The 20,576-nt window shown below is 42.7% G+C and overlaps 1 protein-coding gene across 1 annotated transcript in view; it reads right to left on the minus strand.

Annotated features, from left to right (window-relative positions):
- Positions 1–4,727: 4,727 nt before the first annotated feature.
- Positions 4,728–20,576, minus strand: part of prkacaa (protein kinase, cAMP-dependent, catalytic, alpha, genome duplicate a) — a 74,607-nt gene continuing 58,758 nt past the window's right edge. Inside the window, exons 7-10 of the mRNA XM_060942493.1 lie at positions 20,490–20,576; positions 20,266–20,388; positions 7,706–7,870; positions 4,728–6,490 (exon numbers count right to left, since the gene is read on the minus strand). The exon at positions 20,490–20,576 is cut by the window's right edge and continues 9 nt beyond it. Of these exons, the coding sequence (XP_060798476.1) occupies positions 6,365–6,490; positions 7,706–7,870; positions 20,266–20,388; positions 20,490–20,576 (501 nt within the window). The 3' untranslated portion in view covers positions 4,728–6,364. The remainder of the gene's footprint in view (positions 6,491–7,705; positions 7,871–20,265; positions 20,389–20,489) is intronic.

A 20,576-nucleotide genomic window follows, 5' to 3' on the forward strand; every position in this document is an offset into this window, starting at 1 on the left:
CTGTTCTAACTAATCACCTGTATGAAAAAGACACCTGTTCATGGAATCAGACAGATTCCAAACTCTCCAACATGGGTAAGACCAAAGAACTCTCTCAGGACCTCAGAGACAGGATTGTTGACCTGCACAAATCTGGAACGGGCTACAAAAACATTAGCAAGATGCTGGGTATTAAAGTAACAACCATTGGTGCAATTGTGAGAAAATTTAAGAAGTATAACATGACCATCAATAGACCTCGGTCTGGTGCTCCACAGAAGATTTCACCTCGTGGGGTGGCAATGATCATGAGAGCTGTGAGAAATCGGCCTGCAACCACACAGCGGGAGTTAGTGAATGACCGCAAGGCAGCTGGGACCACAGTCACCAGGAAAACAATTGGCAACACTTTGTGCCACAATGGATTAAAATCCTGCAGTGCCCGAAAGGTACCCCTGCTTAAGAAGGCACATGTGGAGGCCCGCCTAAAGTATGCCAGTGATCACCTCAAAGATGTACAAAGTAATCGGGAGAAGGTTCTGTGGTCAGACGAGACCAAAATTGAACTATTTGGCCTAAACTCTACTCGTCATGTGTGGAGGAAGAAAAATGCTGCCTATGACCCCAGGAACACTGTGCCCACCGTCAAGCATGGAGGTGGAAGCATTATGTTTTGGGGGTGTTTCTCTGCCAAGGGCACAGGGCTACTTCACCGCATCAGTGGGAAGATGGATGGAGCCATGTACCGTGCAATCCTGAGGGACAACCTCCTCCCCTCTGCCAGGAAGTTGAAAATGGGCCGTGGTTGGGTCTTCCAACATGACAACGACCCGAAGCATACAGCAAAGGCAACAAAGGAGTGGCTCAAGAAGAACCACATTAAGGTCATGGAATGGCCCAGCCAGTCTCCAGACCTCAATCCAATCGAAAATCTATGGAGGGAGCTGAAGGTCCGAGTTGCCTTCTTTGCAGATCCTCTCTAAATCATTAAGGTTGGTGGGCTGTCGCTTGGCAACTCGGACCTTCAGCTCCCTCCATAGATTTTCGATTGGACAGCCCACCAACCTTAATGATTTAGAGAGGATCTGCAAAGACGAGTGGGCCAAAATTCCCCCTGATATGTGTGCTAACCTTGTGGTTAACTACAACAAACGTCTGTCCACTGTGCTTGCAAACAAAGGCTTTGTCACCAAGTATTAAGTGCTTTTGGCTAGAGGGATCAAATACTTGTTTCCCTCAATGAAATACAAATCAATTAAAATATATTCTTTAAAGTTATTTTCTGGATTTTCGTTTTGATATTCTGTCTCTGCATGTTAGAATACATCTACCATTAAAAGTATAGAATGATCATGTCTTTATTAGTGGGCAAACCAACAAAATCAGCAAGGGATCAAATACTTTTTACTCTCACTGTATCTGGTGTTGCAGACGTCCTTCTACACCGCAAAACAGATGGAAGAGTATGGAGGCTTACGACTTTTTTTGTACATGGCTGGGTAAAGGACCTCGGGATCAAGTCGCTGCCGAATGAATCCTGTATCGCTTTTGCCCGTGTATTTTTTTTTTTTTTAAAGCTTTTTGTTCACATCTTTATAATGAAGCGCTGCACCTTGAAGTGTAAACAAACAGTTGGCTTGATTCTCACTTGTGTTGGCTCTTATCTCTCAGCTAAATCATTCACAAAGATCATCAGAAACCCCTTTAAAGACCTGGATCTTAGTTAAACAAGACGGAGAAGAAGTGATCACGGCGCATTGTAACTGTACGGCTGGGGAAGAATTTTGTCGCAACCTTCATGCATACGGACTTTGTGAGGAGGAAACAAAGAAACAGCTGGAGACTTTAGCGCTTCGTGACTATATAAAAAAAAAAGTACCGTAAAATAAGACATAGCAAGAAAAGTACTTGAAAAACCCTAAGGACAGAGCTGAGAGGGAAATACAAACCTTTCACCAAGTGAAACTCGAGCATGCTTCGGCTCGGCTCCCTTCGATTTCACCGAAAAGTTCAAAAGCCACTTTTCTCGACATCTTTGTGAAATCCTGTGTTGTTCACCCTTTATTAGTTCACGAGGAACCCTGAAGAAACTTCAGTTTCACGGTTTGATTGATTCGAGCAACCTAAAACAACGCAAGCAAAACGTGTTTCATGCGAGCAATGCACCTTCTCCATACAAATGCTTTGTCAACTGAGCTTTAGTCAAGCACCAGCTAAAGTTTTGAATAACTAATGAGGCGGATGTGACGTCACGTGAAACCCAGCAACAGCAACCACAAACATGGCTGCGCTCACGTACAGCTCCAGATACCGAATTGAATTTTTTAATATAAAAATTACGCCGTCTGTCGAAATTTGTTACGCATCTAGGGTTGTCGGGATGAAATTAGGTATTGCTAGTGAATGAGTCATTAAATTTTAATCGATTTTTGAATCGGTGATTGATTAATCGTCACACCTCTACTGTTCAGCTCCCTCACTTCATCTGCTTCAAAATATCAGCTTCCAAAGCACCAAAATTTTCACCGTCAAACATCATGTCACAGATCCCCAACAGGCCAAGCAGAGTTTTCCTTCCACTGGAACTTGGCTGCATTGCATTCTGGGACTTCTATAACGGATTTCTTATTAAATATGAAACCTGAAAGTGATGAATGAGAAAAGAAGCTCTCGCTGGTTTGTTTTTGTGAGCTAACAGAAGAATCAGACCGGTCAAAATCCATGATGTTCGAGATCATTTTTCCCCCCTCCTCGCCACTGTAAATGCACTGAAATTAATAACATCCCTCCCCCGACTTCCACTGTGACATTAGCGCCAGACACAACTGCTACTTTTCACAGGAACGATGAGAATAAATCAGCGTCAGAATCGCAAAACACGTCAAATATTTCACGTGGTGCGGGGTGACGTTTTGCTTTAACTCCAAGCTGCGTACATTTCTGATCAAATTTAGGAGTTTGGATTGCTTCGGCTAATTAAGATGACAAATTCTATCCTGACGTTTATTTAAAAAAAAAAGTTCAGCATTAAACAATAAGGACTCCCACTTTTTTTTGTCATTTTAACAATTAAAACTTTATTGGAATGATACATGTTGCAAAATATTATTCTGTGGTTTTTTTGTTTTTTTTTTTGTTTTTTTTAAACATACTCCATGTGTCTTACAGGTTTTTTTTCCCCCCATCAAGTTCTCCAGAAGGTAAAATAATTAAGACTGTTAAAGGCAGAAGAATATACAGTATTGTTTCCCGAAAAAGGTACAATTAGACCACACCATCACCATACCTGCGTCGGGAGGAAAAGAGTTTCTCGTTATTGAAAATACACTTAGAAAATATGACCCAAAAAAAAAAGGTAAATCAAAAAATGGTGGTGGTGGTGTTTCTTTCCTGGCTGCAATTTTCAAAAGGAAATAGACGAGTGGAGCGACATGGATGTGTACGAAGGCAAACGGACGCATGGACAAGAAGCCGATTCGTGATGCATAACAAAGGTGAGGAGGACAGGAGATGGACGAGATGGAGACGGAGCAGCGTGCGACTCTCCTTTATTTATTTAGAGAGGAAGAAGAGGACACGGAAAGGGTGAATGCACTGGGAGAGCCATGTTACACGATCGCTCGTTTATATTTTCGATCTCGTTAGTGGTGCGTCTGAGCTTTTAGATCTTTGGTTGCTGGAAAACGTCGCTCCCGCCAATCACGCGGAGAAGAAGAAGCACCTGGATATCTCAGACCAGCTCCAGAGCTTTCCACGCCATGCATCAGGATTTGAACGGCTCAGAACCGATCCTGGATCAGCTTTACTTGAAGGAACGTCAACTCGGGTACACGTGGAAACTTGGAAAAGTTCTTCTTGAAGTAGCTCTGCAGGCAAGCCCAGACTGAAACAGCGTGTACTTCAATGTGCGTCCATTTCGATTTCCAGCAGGTGAGTATACAAAGCAGAAAAGCAGAGGTGTTTCTTATTTGGAGGACTGTTTAATGGCATTTTATTTATTTAAAAAAAAAAAAAGGGGGAAAAAGAAAAATCTCTGTGGTGGTGGTTTAATAAAGTGGCCTGAAAGCGAACAAATGTTGAAACAAACTGAAGCAATTTTTTTTCCTTTAAGAAAAAAAAAAAAAAAAAGCTCTAAACCTACAATGTGTCACGTCCCATAAGTGTGCGACTTCATCGAAAACACGAACGACGCTCTACGATGACGAATTGTGGTGCGCCACAATTGAGAAAAAAACGCCACACTACACAGCGTTTCCTCAAAACATCCTTCTCTGTTTTGCTCAACAGTTTGTTAAAAAAATATACATTATGAATAATACGACTGTCTTCAATGCAACCGTGAGCATCCCAACCGAGCGATGCAAAATTTAGTGATTAAAACAAGCAATATTGCACATGGTGGCGCGACAAACCATCACCGAGACACGTTTATATCATCTACGCGTCCTTCAGAACGATGGAGCAAGAATCATTTTGCTTTTCTCAAGGAGTCATGTTCAAGATGAAGAGCTCTCCAAGAGATGAAGGTCCATCCAACACACTTTCAGCCTTGTGACGTAGTTAAAAGGGGAAAAAGCTCAAGTCGTTACTTGAGTCATAAATTTGGAGGGGGGGGGAGGGGGAAAAAGTACAAAAGAAGTGCGAAGACGGAAAGAAATCTCGACAGGGTTGCTTATGAAGTGAACATGAAGTCATCTTTTGTCTGTTACTGAGGATGTAAAAACATGCCGGTTGTTTTACACCAAATGTAAAAACAACCATTGTTGTTTATTTATTTATTTTTTTTTAAAAGTGGAAAATCTACACAACACGTACAAACAAATGAGACCAAAATAACACCCCGTTTCTCTCTCTCGCTTTCACATTTTCCCCCCTTTTCAGTAATGATTTACTTCATTAAGTTTCAAATATGTCAAACAGAAGCAAACATGTTAGGAGCTACAGTGTATTATATATCAGTATGCTACGAAAGTGATATTCAGGGAGCTTGCAAGCGCCGAGAAAGTGTAAGTTCGAATCCCGGCAATGACCGTGGCTGGGAGTACGAGAGAAAGAAATTGACTGTGCTCTCCGGGTGGGAGGGGCATACTCTGTCTGTCCCGTCAATCAAAACACCACCACCACGAGCCAAATCGCGTGCAACTGTAGAAGAGGGCAATAAGCTTCCTCCATTAAGATGGCTTGTGATGCGTAAAAATAAAACTCGGTTCGATTATACTAAAGTCATATTTCAGACAACAGTGATGTCCGTGATGTTGCCTCGCAACTCCTCTGACTAGCTTTACGTTTTTTCCGGCTCAGGAATTAGCACAGCTTCCAGCTCAAAACAAAAAACAAACCCAAAGTGCCATTTCTAAGCCCCGCCCCTTTTATACAGCAAACAGTGATGATGCGTTCAATGTTTCAGCACAGAAGCGGAGGTCAGTTTGTCGACTTGAGGGCTTTAAAAATTACAAACCACTCCTTAAAGACCATTTCTTTTAAAAGATAATAATTTGTTGGTTCCAAATCTGAGACAACGTTCTGGTTATCCAGACGACTTTCATCACTAATAAATGATTTACTAATGATTCCACATAACTGATGCAGACAATCCATAATGTAATCATAACGCTTTTACATACGCAGCCCGTCTGAATACGTTTTCACATCCTGTTTAGAGGAAAAAAGAAAAGACAGGCATGTTGTAAATGAGGGACGAAGAAGCAGGAGGTCCGTTTCCTGAACCGGCTCGGAGAACGAGAATTTTGTAAATTATTTCCACACTATTGGGGGGGGGGGAATGCTCCCTTCTCCTCCAACAGCACACCTGTATGTTGTCTCTGTATCGCTTGGACAGATTTGGGACAGGAGGATGCAAAAAAACAAATGGGGGGGGGGGCACGACACACAAAATACAACAGAGCAGACAATGAGAGCGAAAGAGCAAAGACACGTTTAAAAAAAAAAAAATTTTGGACACTTCGATTCAGTACCAGAGATGAAGCCCTGTGTGTGTTTGTGTGTGAGAAATGTAAAGAGACGACTCTGCACCTCGACCCAGATGACCCTCGACACGACTCTGAAAGGAGATGAAAATGGCTAAATATAATTATAACTCTAACAAGAACAATAAAGTGATAAACGATCTCGAAAGGCAACACTGCTGGCTTTCTTGGGACATTTTTTAATATCGCTCCTCTCTCTCTCTCCCCCGTGTGTGTGTGTGTGTGTGTGTACAGAAGAGGGGGGCTCTACATTTGTTGTTCTTGTTGTTTACTGAATAGACTCAAGTCCAGTTCATCATCATCATCACATCTCTCCCTCACTCTCCCTTCCTGCTGCCCCGCCCTCCACTGTCCATATCACGCCGTCTCTCTCTCCCTCCGCCTCCTCCAGGCTGGCTCTAGAACTCTGCGAACTCCTTTGCGCATTTTTCCGTGAAGGACACCCGGATTTCCTCTTCCTCGTAGTCATCAAAGTTGCTGGTGTCACCTGGACCTTTGCATTTCGGGATGAAGGGGGCTTCGACCTGACACACACACACGAGATTGTTATTCTAGAGGATGCATCAACAAAAATAAATAAATAAATAAATAAAGCTTAAACATCGTGCTTGGATGGGGGAATGGGCCTTGGTCTGACTTTAAAAACACAGAGTTTTGTGACTTACGCCCCAGTGTAGAATGAGATTACATGCCCTAATGGCTGCCTTTCAAATGTAATGACCATTAGGGTGCCCCCTTCTAGTGGAGAATACGTGATCAAGTGCCCTATAGGGTGCTCCTAATATTCCCTAATGGCTGCCCTTCAAATGGACTAATGTAACACAATGCCCTCTAGGGTGCCCTTCCAGTCAAGAGCACAAGATGAAGTGCCCTACAGGATGCCATTACATCCCCTATTGGCTGCCTTTCAAATGTAAAAACATGAAATGCCCTTTAGTGTGCCCTTCTAGTGGAGAATATGTGATGAAGTGCCCAATAGGATGCCCCTACTTCCCCTAATGGCTGCCCTTCAAATGGAATAAAAATGTGAACAAATGCCCTTTAGAGTGCCTTTCTCATGGAGAATGTGAGATGAAATGCTCTATAGGGTGCCCTACAGGATTGTCCCTACATCCCCATTGGCTGCCTTTCAAATATAAAAACATGATGACGTGCCCTCTAGGGCAGCGTTTCTCAACCTTTTTTTCAGTCACGGCACCCTTCAGAAGTATGCAAATTCTCAAGGCACCCCCATATAAAATATACGCAGTCACGCTGACCCCGGCAGTGACGCTGTGGCATGGGAAAGGGGCCGTGAGACAAATTTTGATGATGCATGAGGCGGCGATGATCTGCATTAGTGCAACTATTGTTTTTTGGAATTTTTATTCATTTTATTTACTTCAATGTTAGAATATATAATTTTTTGACGGCGCCCCTAACAAAGCCAGATGGCACCCTGGTTGAGAAAAGCTGCTCTAGGGTGCCCTTCCAGTAGAAAATGTGATGAAGTGCCCTATAGGGTGTTCCTTATATGCCCTAATGGCTGCCCTTCAAATGGAAAAATGTGAATGAATGCCCTTTAGGGTGCCCTTCTAGTAGAGAATACATGATGAAGTGCCCTATAGGTTGCCCCTTGTCCTAATGGCTGCCTTTGAAACAGACAAAATGTGATAAAATGCCCTCTAGGTTGCTCTTCCAATGGTGAATACATGATGACCCACCTATCTTGAGGTTATACTGAAGCTAGCCTGACTGACCTTCCTCTGATAGATGGCGATCCAGTCAGTGGTGGCGAACCATTTGTGGCCCTTGATGTCGTTGACGCCGTTCTTGAGGTTGCCGAAGCGCTTGGTCAGGTCCACCTGGAGCAGGTTCCTCAGCAGGTCCTTCAGGTCTGAGCTGAAGTGGGAGGGGAAGCGCACCTGGAGACAGGAGAACCACACAAACATCAGTCATTGCAGCAATAAAATTAAACACGCTGGCATTTAAACTCAAACCTTCCACACACACAGTTCCTGATGTTCTGGACACCAAAAAGGAGACCTGTTCCAGGAAAAAGTGCACTGAACTCTGTGTGAGACACAGCTCCAAGAAGAGCACTGTGAAGAGCAGCACCTGAACAGTATTTCAAAAGCTGTTTTGAAGCAGGATGGTTAAAATACTTCTCACAAACACACTGAGTGGAGACATTCTGAGCAAAGAAAGTCTCGACGGGGGGGGGGGGAATCACTCGTGCAATATGGAGGGAAGATCAATTTAGGTAAAAACGGACAAACAAATAACGGTCAATATTTTACAAAAACGGCGCGTAAATGTTTTTCATAGACAAACCGACCCCCCCCCCCCAAAAAAAAAGTTTTGGTAACACTTAGGGCTGGGCGATAAAATGACAACGATACGTACCGCGATAGACACATACTTGATATCAATAGAAAATGCGTTCGATAGAACGTTTCGATAGAACTTTTTTTTTTTTCAAGAAACAAGCCTTAGCCAGAGCCCTCTCTGGTTTAGGTCCGCTTTCAATCAACTGTTGTTGCGAAGCAAGCTTGGTTGCATGAGCAAAGGCACTCGTCCTCTGGTGCCTAGCAACGCATAGGGAGTGACACGCTGATAGCCAATCATGTAACAGTATCGGGTTTGGTTGCGCCATCTCGTTGTCTCGTGGTCGTGTTTATTTTTTTTTCCAGAAACAGCGTGGCCAAGAAAAGAAAGATGAGTGCCGGAACGAGCGAGGAAATTGTGGATAAACTCAGTAAGGTCAGATGTTACAGATGTAAAGTCTTAAGTCTACCTCAGTTTTACTTTAATTTCTTCTATGTTTACAAAACACTATTTTTATTTTATTAAACCTTCAATGAAAATATACTTGAATAGTTTAAGAATAGTCTAAGTCTACCTCAGTTTCACTCAATTTCTTTTATGTTTATAAAGCACTGCATATTTTTATTTGTTTTTAAATGTTATTCACCAGAGGGTGAACTTTTTTTGCACTAAACTTGCAGTAAAAAATTAAAAATATGACAGTCCTTCTCACATAGCAGGTTGTGCTATGTTTACATTTAACACTTTGCTCATGTTTTTATAACACTTGAGTTTTTTAAGCACTTTATTATTGACAATTGCTCAGTTTTTGTTGTGATCGTAACATTGAACATGCGTGTTGACATTCCTTGCTTATTGGCTGTCAGAGGAAGTTTAAGTTTAAAATAAATGTTTGAATTTAGTATTGTTCCCTCCTGGTCCTTATTTTAAATAGGTCATAAAATGTTTCAATAATTATCGATATTGACCAATATGAAACACTTATATCGTGATACAGATTTCAGCCATATCACCCAGCCCTAGTAGCACTTCCTTTATACTCATGCGTATGGAAATTATCAGCATAGTTAGTTGTTTTTTTTTTCTTTTTTATCAGACATCTAATTTTTGGGTTTGTTTACCTGACATGTTTCGACGTACAACTTCCGTCTTCCTCAGAGTGTCACCGGATGTTAATTGGTGACGCATCTTTTATCAGCTGCTGTTTCTGAAGGCGTGGCCTTCCTGTCTGGTTTGACAGGTCGGTCACGCCTTATACTGTCTGTTCGTCCCCTGTAAGATGTCACTCCAGGTATGGGAGAGCATGTATGCTCCCTCATCCCGGTTGATGGTCCTCGGGCTTCGCTTACGGATCTCTATGGCCTCCTTGATCCAGCGCTGATGTTTGTTATCTTCTTCTGTGCGGATGACTCTGGCATTCCCCCAGTCCATAATGTGGTTTTCCCTTTTACAGTGATCTGTTATAGCTGACTTATAATTTTCCTGTTGTGCCTTTTCTTTTATTGTTCGGGTTTGTCTTGTAGCTGTCTCCTTTTCGCACTCTTTCTTATGTTCATGTTTTCTTGTGTTGAAACTCCTTCCTGTCTCCCCAATATAAGTTTTATTGCATAATTTACATGGAATCTCATATATGGTGTTGCATCTGTTGTCCGGATGTATACTGTCTTTGGGATGCACCAGGATCTGACGGAGTGTTGTGTGTGGTTTGACAGGTGTGTTAACATTGTGTTTCCTCATTACTCTTTGAATGCGTTCAGTTATTCCCCTGATGTATGGTAATGTAACTACTCCCCTGTGTTCTTGTTTGTTAGTTTGTTTTTTCTCTTTCTTCTGTGTTTTGTTGTTCTTAACCTGTTCCACCCCTTTGGATATTGCCCATTGTGGATATTGACATGCCTTCAGTGCGTGTTGTATATGTTGTTCCTCCTGTTCTTTGTCCTGTGGATCTGTAATTATTGCTGTGCGTTCATGTAATGTTCTAACTACGGATATTTTGTGCATTATGGGGTGTTCGGAAGTCCAGTTTAAATATTGGTCGGTGTGTGTTACAAGAAAACATGAACATAAGAAAGAGTGCGAAAAGGAGACAGCTACAAGACAAACCCGAACAATAAAAGAAAAGGCACAACAGGAAAATTATAAGTCAGCTATAACAGATCACTGTAAAAGGGAAAACCACATTATGGACTGGGGGAATGCCAGAGTCATCCGCACAGAAGATAACAAACATCAGCGCTGGATCAGGGAGGCCATAGAGATCCGTAAGCGAAGCCCGAGGACCATCAACCGGGATGAGGGAGCATACATGCTCTCCCATACCTGGAGTGACATCTTACAGGGGACGAACAGACAGTATAAGGCGTGACCGACCTGTCAAACCAGACAGGAAGGCCACGCCTTCAGAAACAGCAGCTGATAAAAGATGCGTCACCAATTAACATCCGGTGACACTCTGAGGAAGACGGAAGTTGTACGTCGAAACATGTCAGGTAAACAAACCCAAAAATTAGATGTCTGATAAAAAAGAAAAAAAAAAAAAAACTAACTATATTTAATATAAGACATAATGAACGTAATCGAAAAATTATCAGCATGTTCATGGCACAGCAGGAGTACTTTTAGCCACACACACAAAACTCCATAAAAGGTAATGTTCACACACAGTGAAAGAGCGCCTCCTAATCGCTCATTTACGCTCAGGGCTAAATACGTTCACCGATTCGGACGAAACGGAACGAAGCAGTATCACCGGAAATCGCGAGAGCAGTCCCATCAATAGTTCAAACAAGACACGAAAAATTTTTTGAATCCTACATAAATCTATGAGGTTACTTCACTTTTACTTCTTTCTTAACAGGTAGCTGATTACCATCTCCTCCACCGCCGCCATGTTTGTCTCATCTCATTATCTCTAGCCGCTTTATCCTGTCCTACAGGGTCGCAGGCGAGCTGGAGCCTATCCCAGCTGACTACGGGCGAAAGGTGGGGTACACCCTGGACAAGTCGCCAGGTCATCACAGGGCTGACACATAGACACAGACAACCATTCACACTCACACCTGCGGTCAATTTAGAGTCACCAGTTAACCTAACCTGCATGTCTTTGGACTGTGGGGGAAACCGGAGCACCCGGAGGAAACCCACGCGGACACGGGGAGAACATGCAAACTCCACACAGAAAGGCCCTTGCCGGCCACGGGGCTCGAACCTGGACCTTCTTGCTGTGAGGCGACAGCGCTAACCACTACACCACCGTGCCGCCCACCATGTTTGTCCGTTTCAGAAATTTCTGACGCCGAGCTGCCCTCTAGTGGACGTATTACTCAACATCGATGCCGACCTAAAGGACGCAAGCAGTATACTGGCAGTGACGATTTCATCGTTCGAAATGGACGTATTTATTTTCATACATAAAAGGATTATAAATGAACCTGACGCATGGCATGAGAGAAATTTTCCAGTAACGCAGCTCAGCCACTGCAGTGCGTCAGCTACCACGGACACACACCAGCCCTCAGGGGGCGATTACGGTGCGTGCTCTGCTACAATGAGGAAGTGCTGTCATGGTGTTGAAATAAACGAACGGGAATCTAGAGTTCACTCACTCGCGTCATTCTCTGAAGCGCAACTTTAACACTTTTTTTTTTAACTAATGAAGCATACTATTATCAATTATGATTTCTATTTCTTGGACCCATTCTCACCTACTCACATGGTCTTTCCTGACTTTTTTTGTGCTGATGTAATCCACGCAAAGAGGTTAAAAACATACTTTCACCAAAGCACACCGTTTTAACAAGCTATGATTCTAGCGGACTGACATACGACTTCTTCCAGCTGTTCCCGTTAAGGGTCTCCACAGCAGATAACGTCCCTGTTCTGTCGCACCAATCGTCCTCACGCCCTCCTTCGCTACATCCATAAATCTCATTTTTGCTCTTCTTCTGTTCCTTCTACCTGGCAACTCCGTCTCCAGTATTCCATTCTTTTCCCAATATACCCCGGATCTCTCCTCTGTACATGTCCAAACCATCTCAATCTCGCCTCTCTCACCTCGTCTCCCAGCCATCCTACGCGTCCCCCCCCCCCCCATCCCTCTAATATACTCATTTCTAATCCTGTCAAACTTTGTCAGTAGGGCTGTGCGATGTCCCCTTAATTGGCATCGACGATGTTTACAGTGCAAACATCGTGATGGACGATCATATCGTGTGTGTGTGTGGGGGGGGGGGGGGGAATTTTTAATACCACATAAAATATTTTATTATTATTATTATTATTATTATTATAAGTATTAGATACTCATCCGAGGCTTTGGCACGTAAAGGAAAAAAAAAATTCCATTGCGCTGAGAATTGTGATACTATATCCCATAGCCTACTATCTCTTTAAATTTAGGCTACCTAATTTTCTATGTTTGATCTTCACGCCACAAAATCTGAGCTGATGGAAGAGATGGTGACAGAGATCGTTCCGTCGCTGTCAGGTGCTACAACACCCGGTCCGTCACATGATGAAGGGGAGGAGCCAGGTGACTGCGCCGCGGCAGTGCCTAAGAAAAAGAGAGGGTCTTTGGGCAGCCTTCTTGGGAAGAGAGCAGCAGCCAGAGCATCCACGCTTACTGATGAAGAAAAGTCTGAGGCAGAAATGACCATGTACCTGCAGGAAATTGTCACTGATGGGGGGAGGACCCACTGATGTGGTGGAAAAGGAACGAGAAAAGACTTAAGATTAGCACGTAAATATTTGTGCATATGCGCCACCAGTACTCCATCAGAACGAGTGTTCAGCACCGCGCAGCTCATTAAAACCAGACAAAGTAAAAATGCTAGTATTTTCGGCCAGAAACCTCGACATTTAAACATGGTGACCACTGCCTGCACTGTTAACCCATTAGGTTAAATTGCTTCGGACTGCCTGCGTTTTCTTGATTTTGATTTTTATTACTACTATTATTGTTATTTATTTACTTTTTCTTGTATTAACGCAGGCTCTCTCGTTTTTTTTTAAATCGCTGTTCTTTGCTAACTGAGTCGACTTCATGAATATTTGGCAGCTTTAATTTCACTGTAAAAAGTTAATGCCCGGCTACGTTAAACTTTGTAAGCGCATTTCGTGCTGCGCACGTTCCGGTTCTCTTCGTCTTGATCGTTCATCTTTAAATAAATATATGTTTACAAAATCATGTTCATGACTATTTATTTTGTAGCATTTTTACAATAAAAAGTTACTGCCTAAGCCTGGTTAATGCCTAATGCCTAAATTAAATTGTGTAGGCTACCGTTAAGCGCATGCTTGTGCGTTCCTGTTAGACTTGATTTGTTGTTCAGCCTACTGTATCTTTTCATGACTACCGGTTCACAGAATCACCTTCATTCTTCCATTTGGTTTGACGTTATGGCTTAGAGTGGACCATTTTGAGTCTGAAAGTAGGCCTATTTACCAGATTAAAGTTATTTGACTTCTGCCGAAGTCTGCGCTTCACTGCCGTTTGATAAGGTGAAATATTTCCCGACTGTTAATAGTGGCTATTTGTTTGAACAACATGACAAATTTTACATTAAAAGTATAGTGCAGGCTAAAAACTGAAGTCAAAATTTATCATTAGTAGCATACTGTATTTGTGTAACCACGTTATGTTCACTAGCACGTCCCTGCACCATAGCCTACGTGAACAAGCGGTAATAGGATATTACTTTATAAGGATTTATATAATTATGTATTTATATATAATTATATTTTATATAATATATTTATATATTAAACAAAACTAACTAACTAAACTAACAAAAAACTAACTTTTTAGGTTAAATAGGCCCAGATGATATATGCACGTTTATGACAGGAGGGGGCATGGTATCACGATGGTGGCTCTCCATCGTGATGGATGACCACCATCGTCGATGGACAATGGCATCGTCTATCGGCACAGCCCTATTTGTCAGTCCCAATGAGAATCTCAGCATCTTCAACTCCACTACCTCCAGTCTTTTCGTTCCCAAACCGTACAACACCGCTGCTCTTACTACCATCTTGTACACTTTGTCACTCTTGCTGGCAACCTTCTGTCACAAATCATGCCTGACGCTCTCCTCCATCCATTCCAACCTGCTTCTTCACTTCTCTTCCGTATACCAACATACCGGCCGGTGCTAATACTATTGCACAGACAGCGCAGATAGAGAACTGCTCCCTCCCACCCACACGCCTGCTCTGAAAGCATTTCCCAGCTGAAGTGCCCCTGATTTCCTTAAGCAGGCACAAACCAGACAGATTTAAAAATATTTGTTTGCACCTTTAAAAAAAAAAAAAACAGGCTAAGCTGTTTTTCCTTTTGTAAATCAGGCACACAAGGAGCTATTATAATAATGAGAATAAAATCCATACTTCGGTTGTGTGCGCTTTCTGGCTGGCACGCCTTAAAATACATATTCATCACTTCTACAGTTCAAACTGAACCCCAGGGAAAATCCCTCAAATAAGGAAAAAATAAATATTTTTCTAGGTTATAACAGATACACTGGTTGCATGCGCGCACTGCTATCAAAGTGTTATCGGCCCAATCCTAGCTAACTTTTTAAAAGGAAGGAAGGAAATAAAAATAAAATACAAAAACACCGTGATGTACCATATCCATATAATGGTTAGAGAAACAGCTTTAGGACTGAAAGGTTGCTGGTTCGATTCCCTGGACCAGCAGGATTGGCTGAAGTGTCCTTGAGCAAGTGCCCAACTGCTCCGGCAACTGTGGTTGCCTACCTCGACTCCGATTCAAAGCAAAGTCCTTCCCACATCATGCGGCGCACAGGGCGGCGCCGATCTCCGTTTCCGTAGCCCTCGGCCTCTTGCCTGTTAGATCACTAGGGTTACAGTGGGGGGCGGGTCCTTTGGTAACCACGAGAGTTTGACTCCCCACTCGCATCTGTATTGCAGCGTGCCTTGCCAGACGGCAGTAGGTACCATTTTTATGATGGTCTTTGGTACGACCCGACCGTGAATAGAACTCGCGATTTCCTGATCAAAAGGCGGACACGCTAACCACTAGGCCAAACAATGTTCCAAACAATGCCACGGTGAATATTATACAAAACACACACTGTAATTCCCACAAGCTCTGTTCTGTTAATTTTTTTTTTATTTTATTATTAATTTACTTGGTACGCCTCATCCTCTGAATAAGAACCACACAAGCTGAGGGACAGAAGGAATCTCCTCAGGAGATATTCAGAAGGAATGAGGAGAACCACTTTCAGGACAGAGCTGGAGAAACAGAAAACCACAATTCTGAGGAAAGAACTAGAACACGCATCCCTCAGAGAAACGAGAATGAAAGGGGGGAAAAACCCCCCCAAAAAACCCCGACAGGACAGGAGGAGTAGAATGACGAAGCAGAAAAACAGGAGAGGAAAGGGGAAGACCATATTTAGAACTAAGGACGACAATATGAGAGCTGTACTTACAGAAGGGGAACAGGAGGACCATAAGGAGTAGGGGGGGAAAAAAAAAAAAAAAGGAGAAAATGAGTAGCGAACTCAGACAGGAGGAAGGAAAGCTGGAGAAGCAGTTCGGCGTAAACAGGAAGTCGTAGTTTTTAAAAACAGAAGCCTTGTACACACTGTCAGATTATTCAATTAATGCGTCAATTAGTGCTTAAATCAGTCTCGAGTGATGTGCAGAATGAATATTGGTCCCTGAGCCCTGCAGGACTCTAAAGCTTCAGGGGTTTAATAAATCAGGAATGACGCCGAGCTCGACATTAACTTTTTAATCTTCTCATCCAGTCGGACAAGCAGCAAGATTTCACTTGTCCTGACCATCTTTTCATTCCTATGCATTTACTAGCTCAATGAAAGAAAGTAAAGTTTATCAAAAAGCAGGTAGAGTTATGATAATCATTAATGTTTATATAATACTATGATTCATAATTTTTCAATAAAACTAACTGCAACAATAAACAAAAACTATCCAAAGCCCCTTTATGGTGTGTGTGTTGTTCTAACCCGTTACCTGATCTGCAGTTTCAAGAGTTAGACTCAACCAAACTCAAAGCTTCTGGAGGAAATAAAGTTAATTTTTTTTCACAGTGCGGGTTCCATCAAATCCTGCGCTCTGACTGGCTGGCGAGTGGGTCCGTATCCTACGATACGGACCCCAGTTACGGACCTCTGGCGACTCGCTCGTTCACAACAACAAACATAGTAGCATTTTTTTGTCAACGTTTATCTTTTTTTTTTTTAATCAGACTTATTTCTAAGATCATCAAAAATCTTGTAAATTTTTGCCAGCATTTCTCAGGAGAATAGCATTAATTTTACAGCATGGACAGCGATAACGACAGTGTTCACAGCGAAAGCGAGTTTTACTACCCTGAGGAAGAAGAAATAAAAGAAAACATTTCAGGAGAAAGCTAAAAACCTCTAACTGTTGCTAACGCCGAGCAAAAACATGGCTGAATCCTGAATGACTCAATTTTATATAAATAGGGGACTACATAGGCGGCAAAATATAGTTTTTTTCCTGCCATGGAAGTGCACTTGTATACCGAGGAGGAAGCCATTTGCATTACAGCCGTGAATGAGGATTCAAAATGGCGGCTCGGCTCGATTTTCCCTTTCGGGCGCTCTCGTTTTCTGTTAGAATTTGGTAAAGAAAAATAAATATATATTATTTACCAGCTTAAAGGAACAGTCCACCATACTTCCATAATGAAATATGCTCTTATCTGAATTGAGACGAGCTGCTCCGTACCTGTCCGAGCTTTGCGCGACCTCCCAGTCAGTCAGACGCGCCGTCACTCCTGTTAGCAATGTAGCTAGGCTCAGCATGGCCAATGGTATTTTTTGGGGCTGTAGTTAGATGCGACCAAACTCTTCCGCATTTTTCCTGTTTACATAGGTTTATATGACCAGTGATATGAAACAAGTTCAGTTACACAAATTGAAACGTGGCGATTTTCTATGCTATGGAAAGTCCGCACTATAATGACAGGCGTACTAACACCTTCTGCGCGCTTCGACAGCGCATTGATACGGAGCTCCGTATCAATGCGCTGTCGAAGCGCGCAGAAGGTGTTAGTACGCCTGTCATTATAGTGCGGACTTTCCATAGCATAGAAAATCGCCACGTTTCAATTTGTGTAACTGAACTTGTTTCATATCACTGGTCATATAAACCTATGTAAACAGGAAAAATGCGGAAGAGTTTGGTCGCATCTAACTACAGCCCCAAAAAATACCATTGGCCATGCTGAGCCTAGCTACATTGCTAACAGGCGTGACGGCGCGTCTGACTGCGTCTGACTGACTGGGAGGTCGCGCAAAGCTCGGACAGGTACGGAGCAGCTCGTCTCAATTCAGATAAGAGCATATTTCATTATGGAAGTACGGTGGACTGTTCCTTTAAGGTCGGTCCGTATGGTGAAATACCGTGACCTCGGCCCAGAGGGCCTTGCTCAGTACTTTCAAGACCTCGGTCACGATATTTCACCATATGGACCTCCCAGCTGGGAAAGAACATACATCTTGATTAATCCAGTAAACCGTGACGTATAAATTAAGTTAAAGAAAACAAGTTGGACATGATAAGGATGACAGAATCACATTGGGAATGAAAAACCGTGAGTGAGTTTAGCACAGTCGTAAAAATTATTATATCCCACGAAATATTTTACAACATTTGTGACGGTTAATGAGCCATACAAAAGAAAAATACAATAAAAAGTCTGAAAGAAATGAAGGAAGATTCACCACAGATATTTATTTTATTCAGGTATTTGATCGCCATTTCTCTGATTTCGAGGAGTCTAATAATCTATAATTAGATATTATGATGTGGTTATTTTCTCACACACCTGCTGTACTCGGCTTCCCTGGAATTTCGTAAACATTAAAGTGCACATCCTGGAACAATTTTGTTGTTTTTTTTTAATATGAAAGAATGTCCCTTTCCACACTCATCCAGAAGGGTAATTTTGCACAAGGCCATCTGTCTACAGCAGGAAAAAAAAAAAAAACGTCTGGAAAAATCCCAAGGGAGTCTGGAGCCAGATTCGTGACGTCACCTGTGGAAGCGCCAGCAGGCTGCGCGAGCTTTGCACGGTTTCAGTGTACAGCCTGTGTAGACCAAGTTTAGCAGCGAGCGATTTTGCATTGAAATGATGAGAGTTAAAAGCTTCAGCTTCTAAACCCGTGGATTCATGTATCAATGCTCATCTATCTATTGTTACATAAATCATATTTTTTCTAATCACTATTATGTATTGATATATTTCTTCATTTAGAAGAGTACTGGCTACTGTAGGAGAAAGATTTCATAAGCTACACACATGGAATCGGCTAAGCAGGGTTGTGTATACATTTAATGTGTTTGACGGGTCCCAAGATCTCAAGCCCCGACACGCCGTATATCCCTTGATACATGTGAAGCAAGTGTATTATCGCCCAGCGCTTTCGTGGTGTTTACTTTTGTGTGCGTTAATAAATAACATTATCCATGTACCACACAAACACAGGAACACCTAATTTAGTCTCTTATTTCTTACCCTGGCAACAGTCAACTTGCGAATTGCCGATTTTCTTGGTCTTTTTCTCGGCAATGCTTGGTCCTCGGCTTCAAGGGCCTCAGTGGATGCGGCACTTCGCCTTCTGTCAGGGGAGACGAACACGGCTGGTTCCTTTGGTGATGCTGACACAGATGGAGACGGTGTTGCTTTGGGCATTCTGACAGATGGAACTGCGTCGTTTTTCAGATCAAGTTGCTTCTTGAAGCCCGTTTCCCACTGCAAATAGCTCTCAAAGTCGTCGGGCTTTATGAAGTGAGCCCCGCATATGATGCTGTGGTCTGTTGCCAGTTTTTCCGGGTGCCTCACACGAAGCGCTCCCATTTCTCTCTCATTGTCCAGTCTTCTGGAAAATGATGAGTACTAATCCCACCAGGATTGGTGTTGCTACACCCTCCTATGATACATCTGTTAACCATTTTAATAATTATGCGATAACATTGAAGAAATTTGCAGAAAACCACCAGGTCGTTTTCTCATAAACAAACCAGCGCTGACGTAGGATTCAGAAGGAGGCGTCCTGCACGCGACGTCACGAAAATCAATGTTTGCCGGGAACTCCAAACACCAAGTTTTTTCAGAGGCGGACCAATTCGCCTCAAATGGCTTGATTTCAACTGAATTTTTCCGGTATTGCGCAAGGTAAAAAAAAAAAATTACACAAAATGCAGAACGTGACAGATATTTGACCAAAGTTTAATCTAAAACAGGAGAATTACATTGATCTTGCTCCTGAATTTACCCAAGATGTGCACTTTAACACAGCCAGATCACTGAAGGGATTGAACTAGTTTTGTTGGAACTTTATTGATGTAACTCTCGAATATTTACTATAACCAGAACGTCAAGGACGTAGTCGCTCATGTGGCCTGCCATCAAAACATCCATGACGACCAAAACATCAAACAGAACTGAAATGAGACGATGCGAGAGAGGACAAACCTCCACGGCTAACTGCTTACAACAGGATCATCAACAAAGGACTAAATTCTGTTCTCCGATGGAAGATCGATCCAAAACATCGATCAGAACTGAATTCACAGGATAAATAAGAGAGGAGACTTTCTTCTGACTAGAATTGTATAATGTTAAATCGACCTAGTTACGAATTTGTTGGCAAAAAACTGACAATACAACCACAAAGTTTTGTACAGAAGGTCGAGTTCTTTCAAATAAAACACATCAGAACTGAAATCCATCGAGACCTGAGGGAGGAGACGCGATTTAACTGAATTGTCGACGACATACGCCACGCCATGGCAACAGCTCCTCGGCCAGATGAGCTAATAAAAATGGTGATTTAACAAATATTCAACTCTTCCTGTCAGACAGGCAGATGTGGATTTGACTTGTCCGGATGAAACGTTTGGTTGTCCCGGACAGTCGGACTACCGTTAACGTCGAGCCGTTACAGACGGCTGAAAGGTCACTCACCTTGCCTGAGACGATCTTCTCATAAATTTGAATGGGCTGGTCAGCGAAGAACGGGGGATATCCGGCAGCCATCTCATAAATCAGCACGCCCAGAGCCCACCAGTCCACAGCTTTATTGTAGCCCTGAAAGAGAGAGAGAGAGAGAGAGAGAGAGAGAGACTTTAGAGCCTCGCTCAGAACTTACATTTCCATGATTCCTGAGGTGTGTTCATGCGTGTACGTACTTTACTGAGGATAATTTCCGGAGCCAGGTACTCAGGAGTGCCGCACAGCGTCCAGGTCCGGCCCTTTACACGCTTAGCAAAGCCAAA

Source organism: Neoarius graeffei, chromosome 16 (assembly GCF_027579695.1).
Source record: "Neoarius graeffei isolate fNeoGra1 chromosome 16, fNeoGra1.pri, whole genome shotgun sequence".
NCBI classification, from domain to species: domain Eukaryota; kingdom Metazoa; phylum Chordata; class Actinopteri; order Siluriformes; family Ariidae; genus Neoarius; species Neoarius graeffei.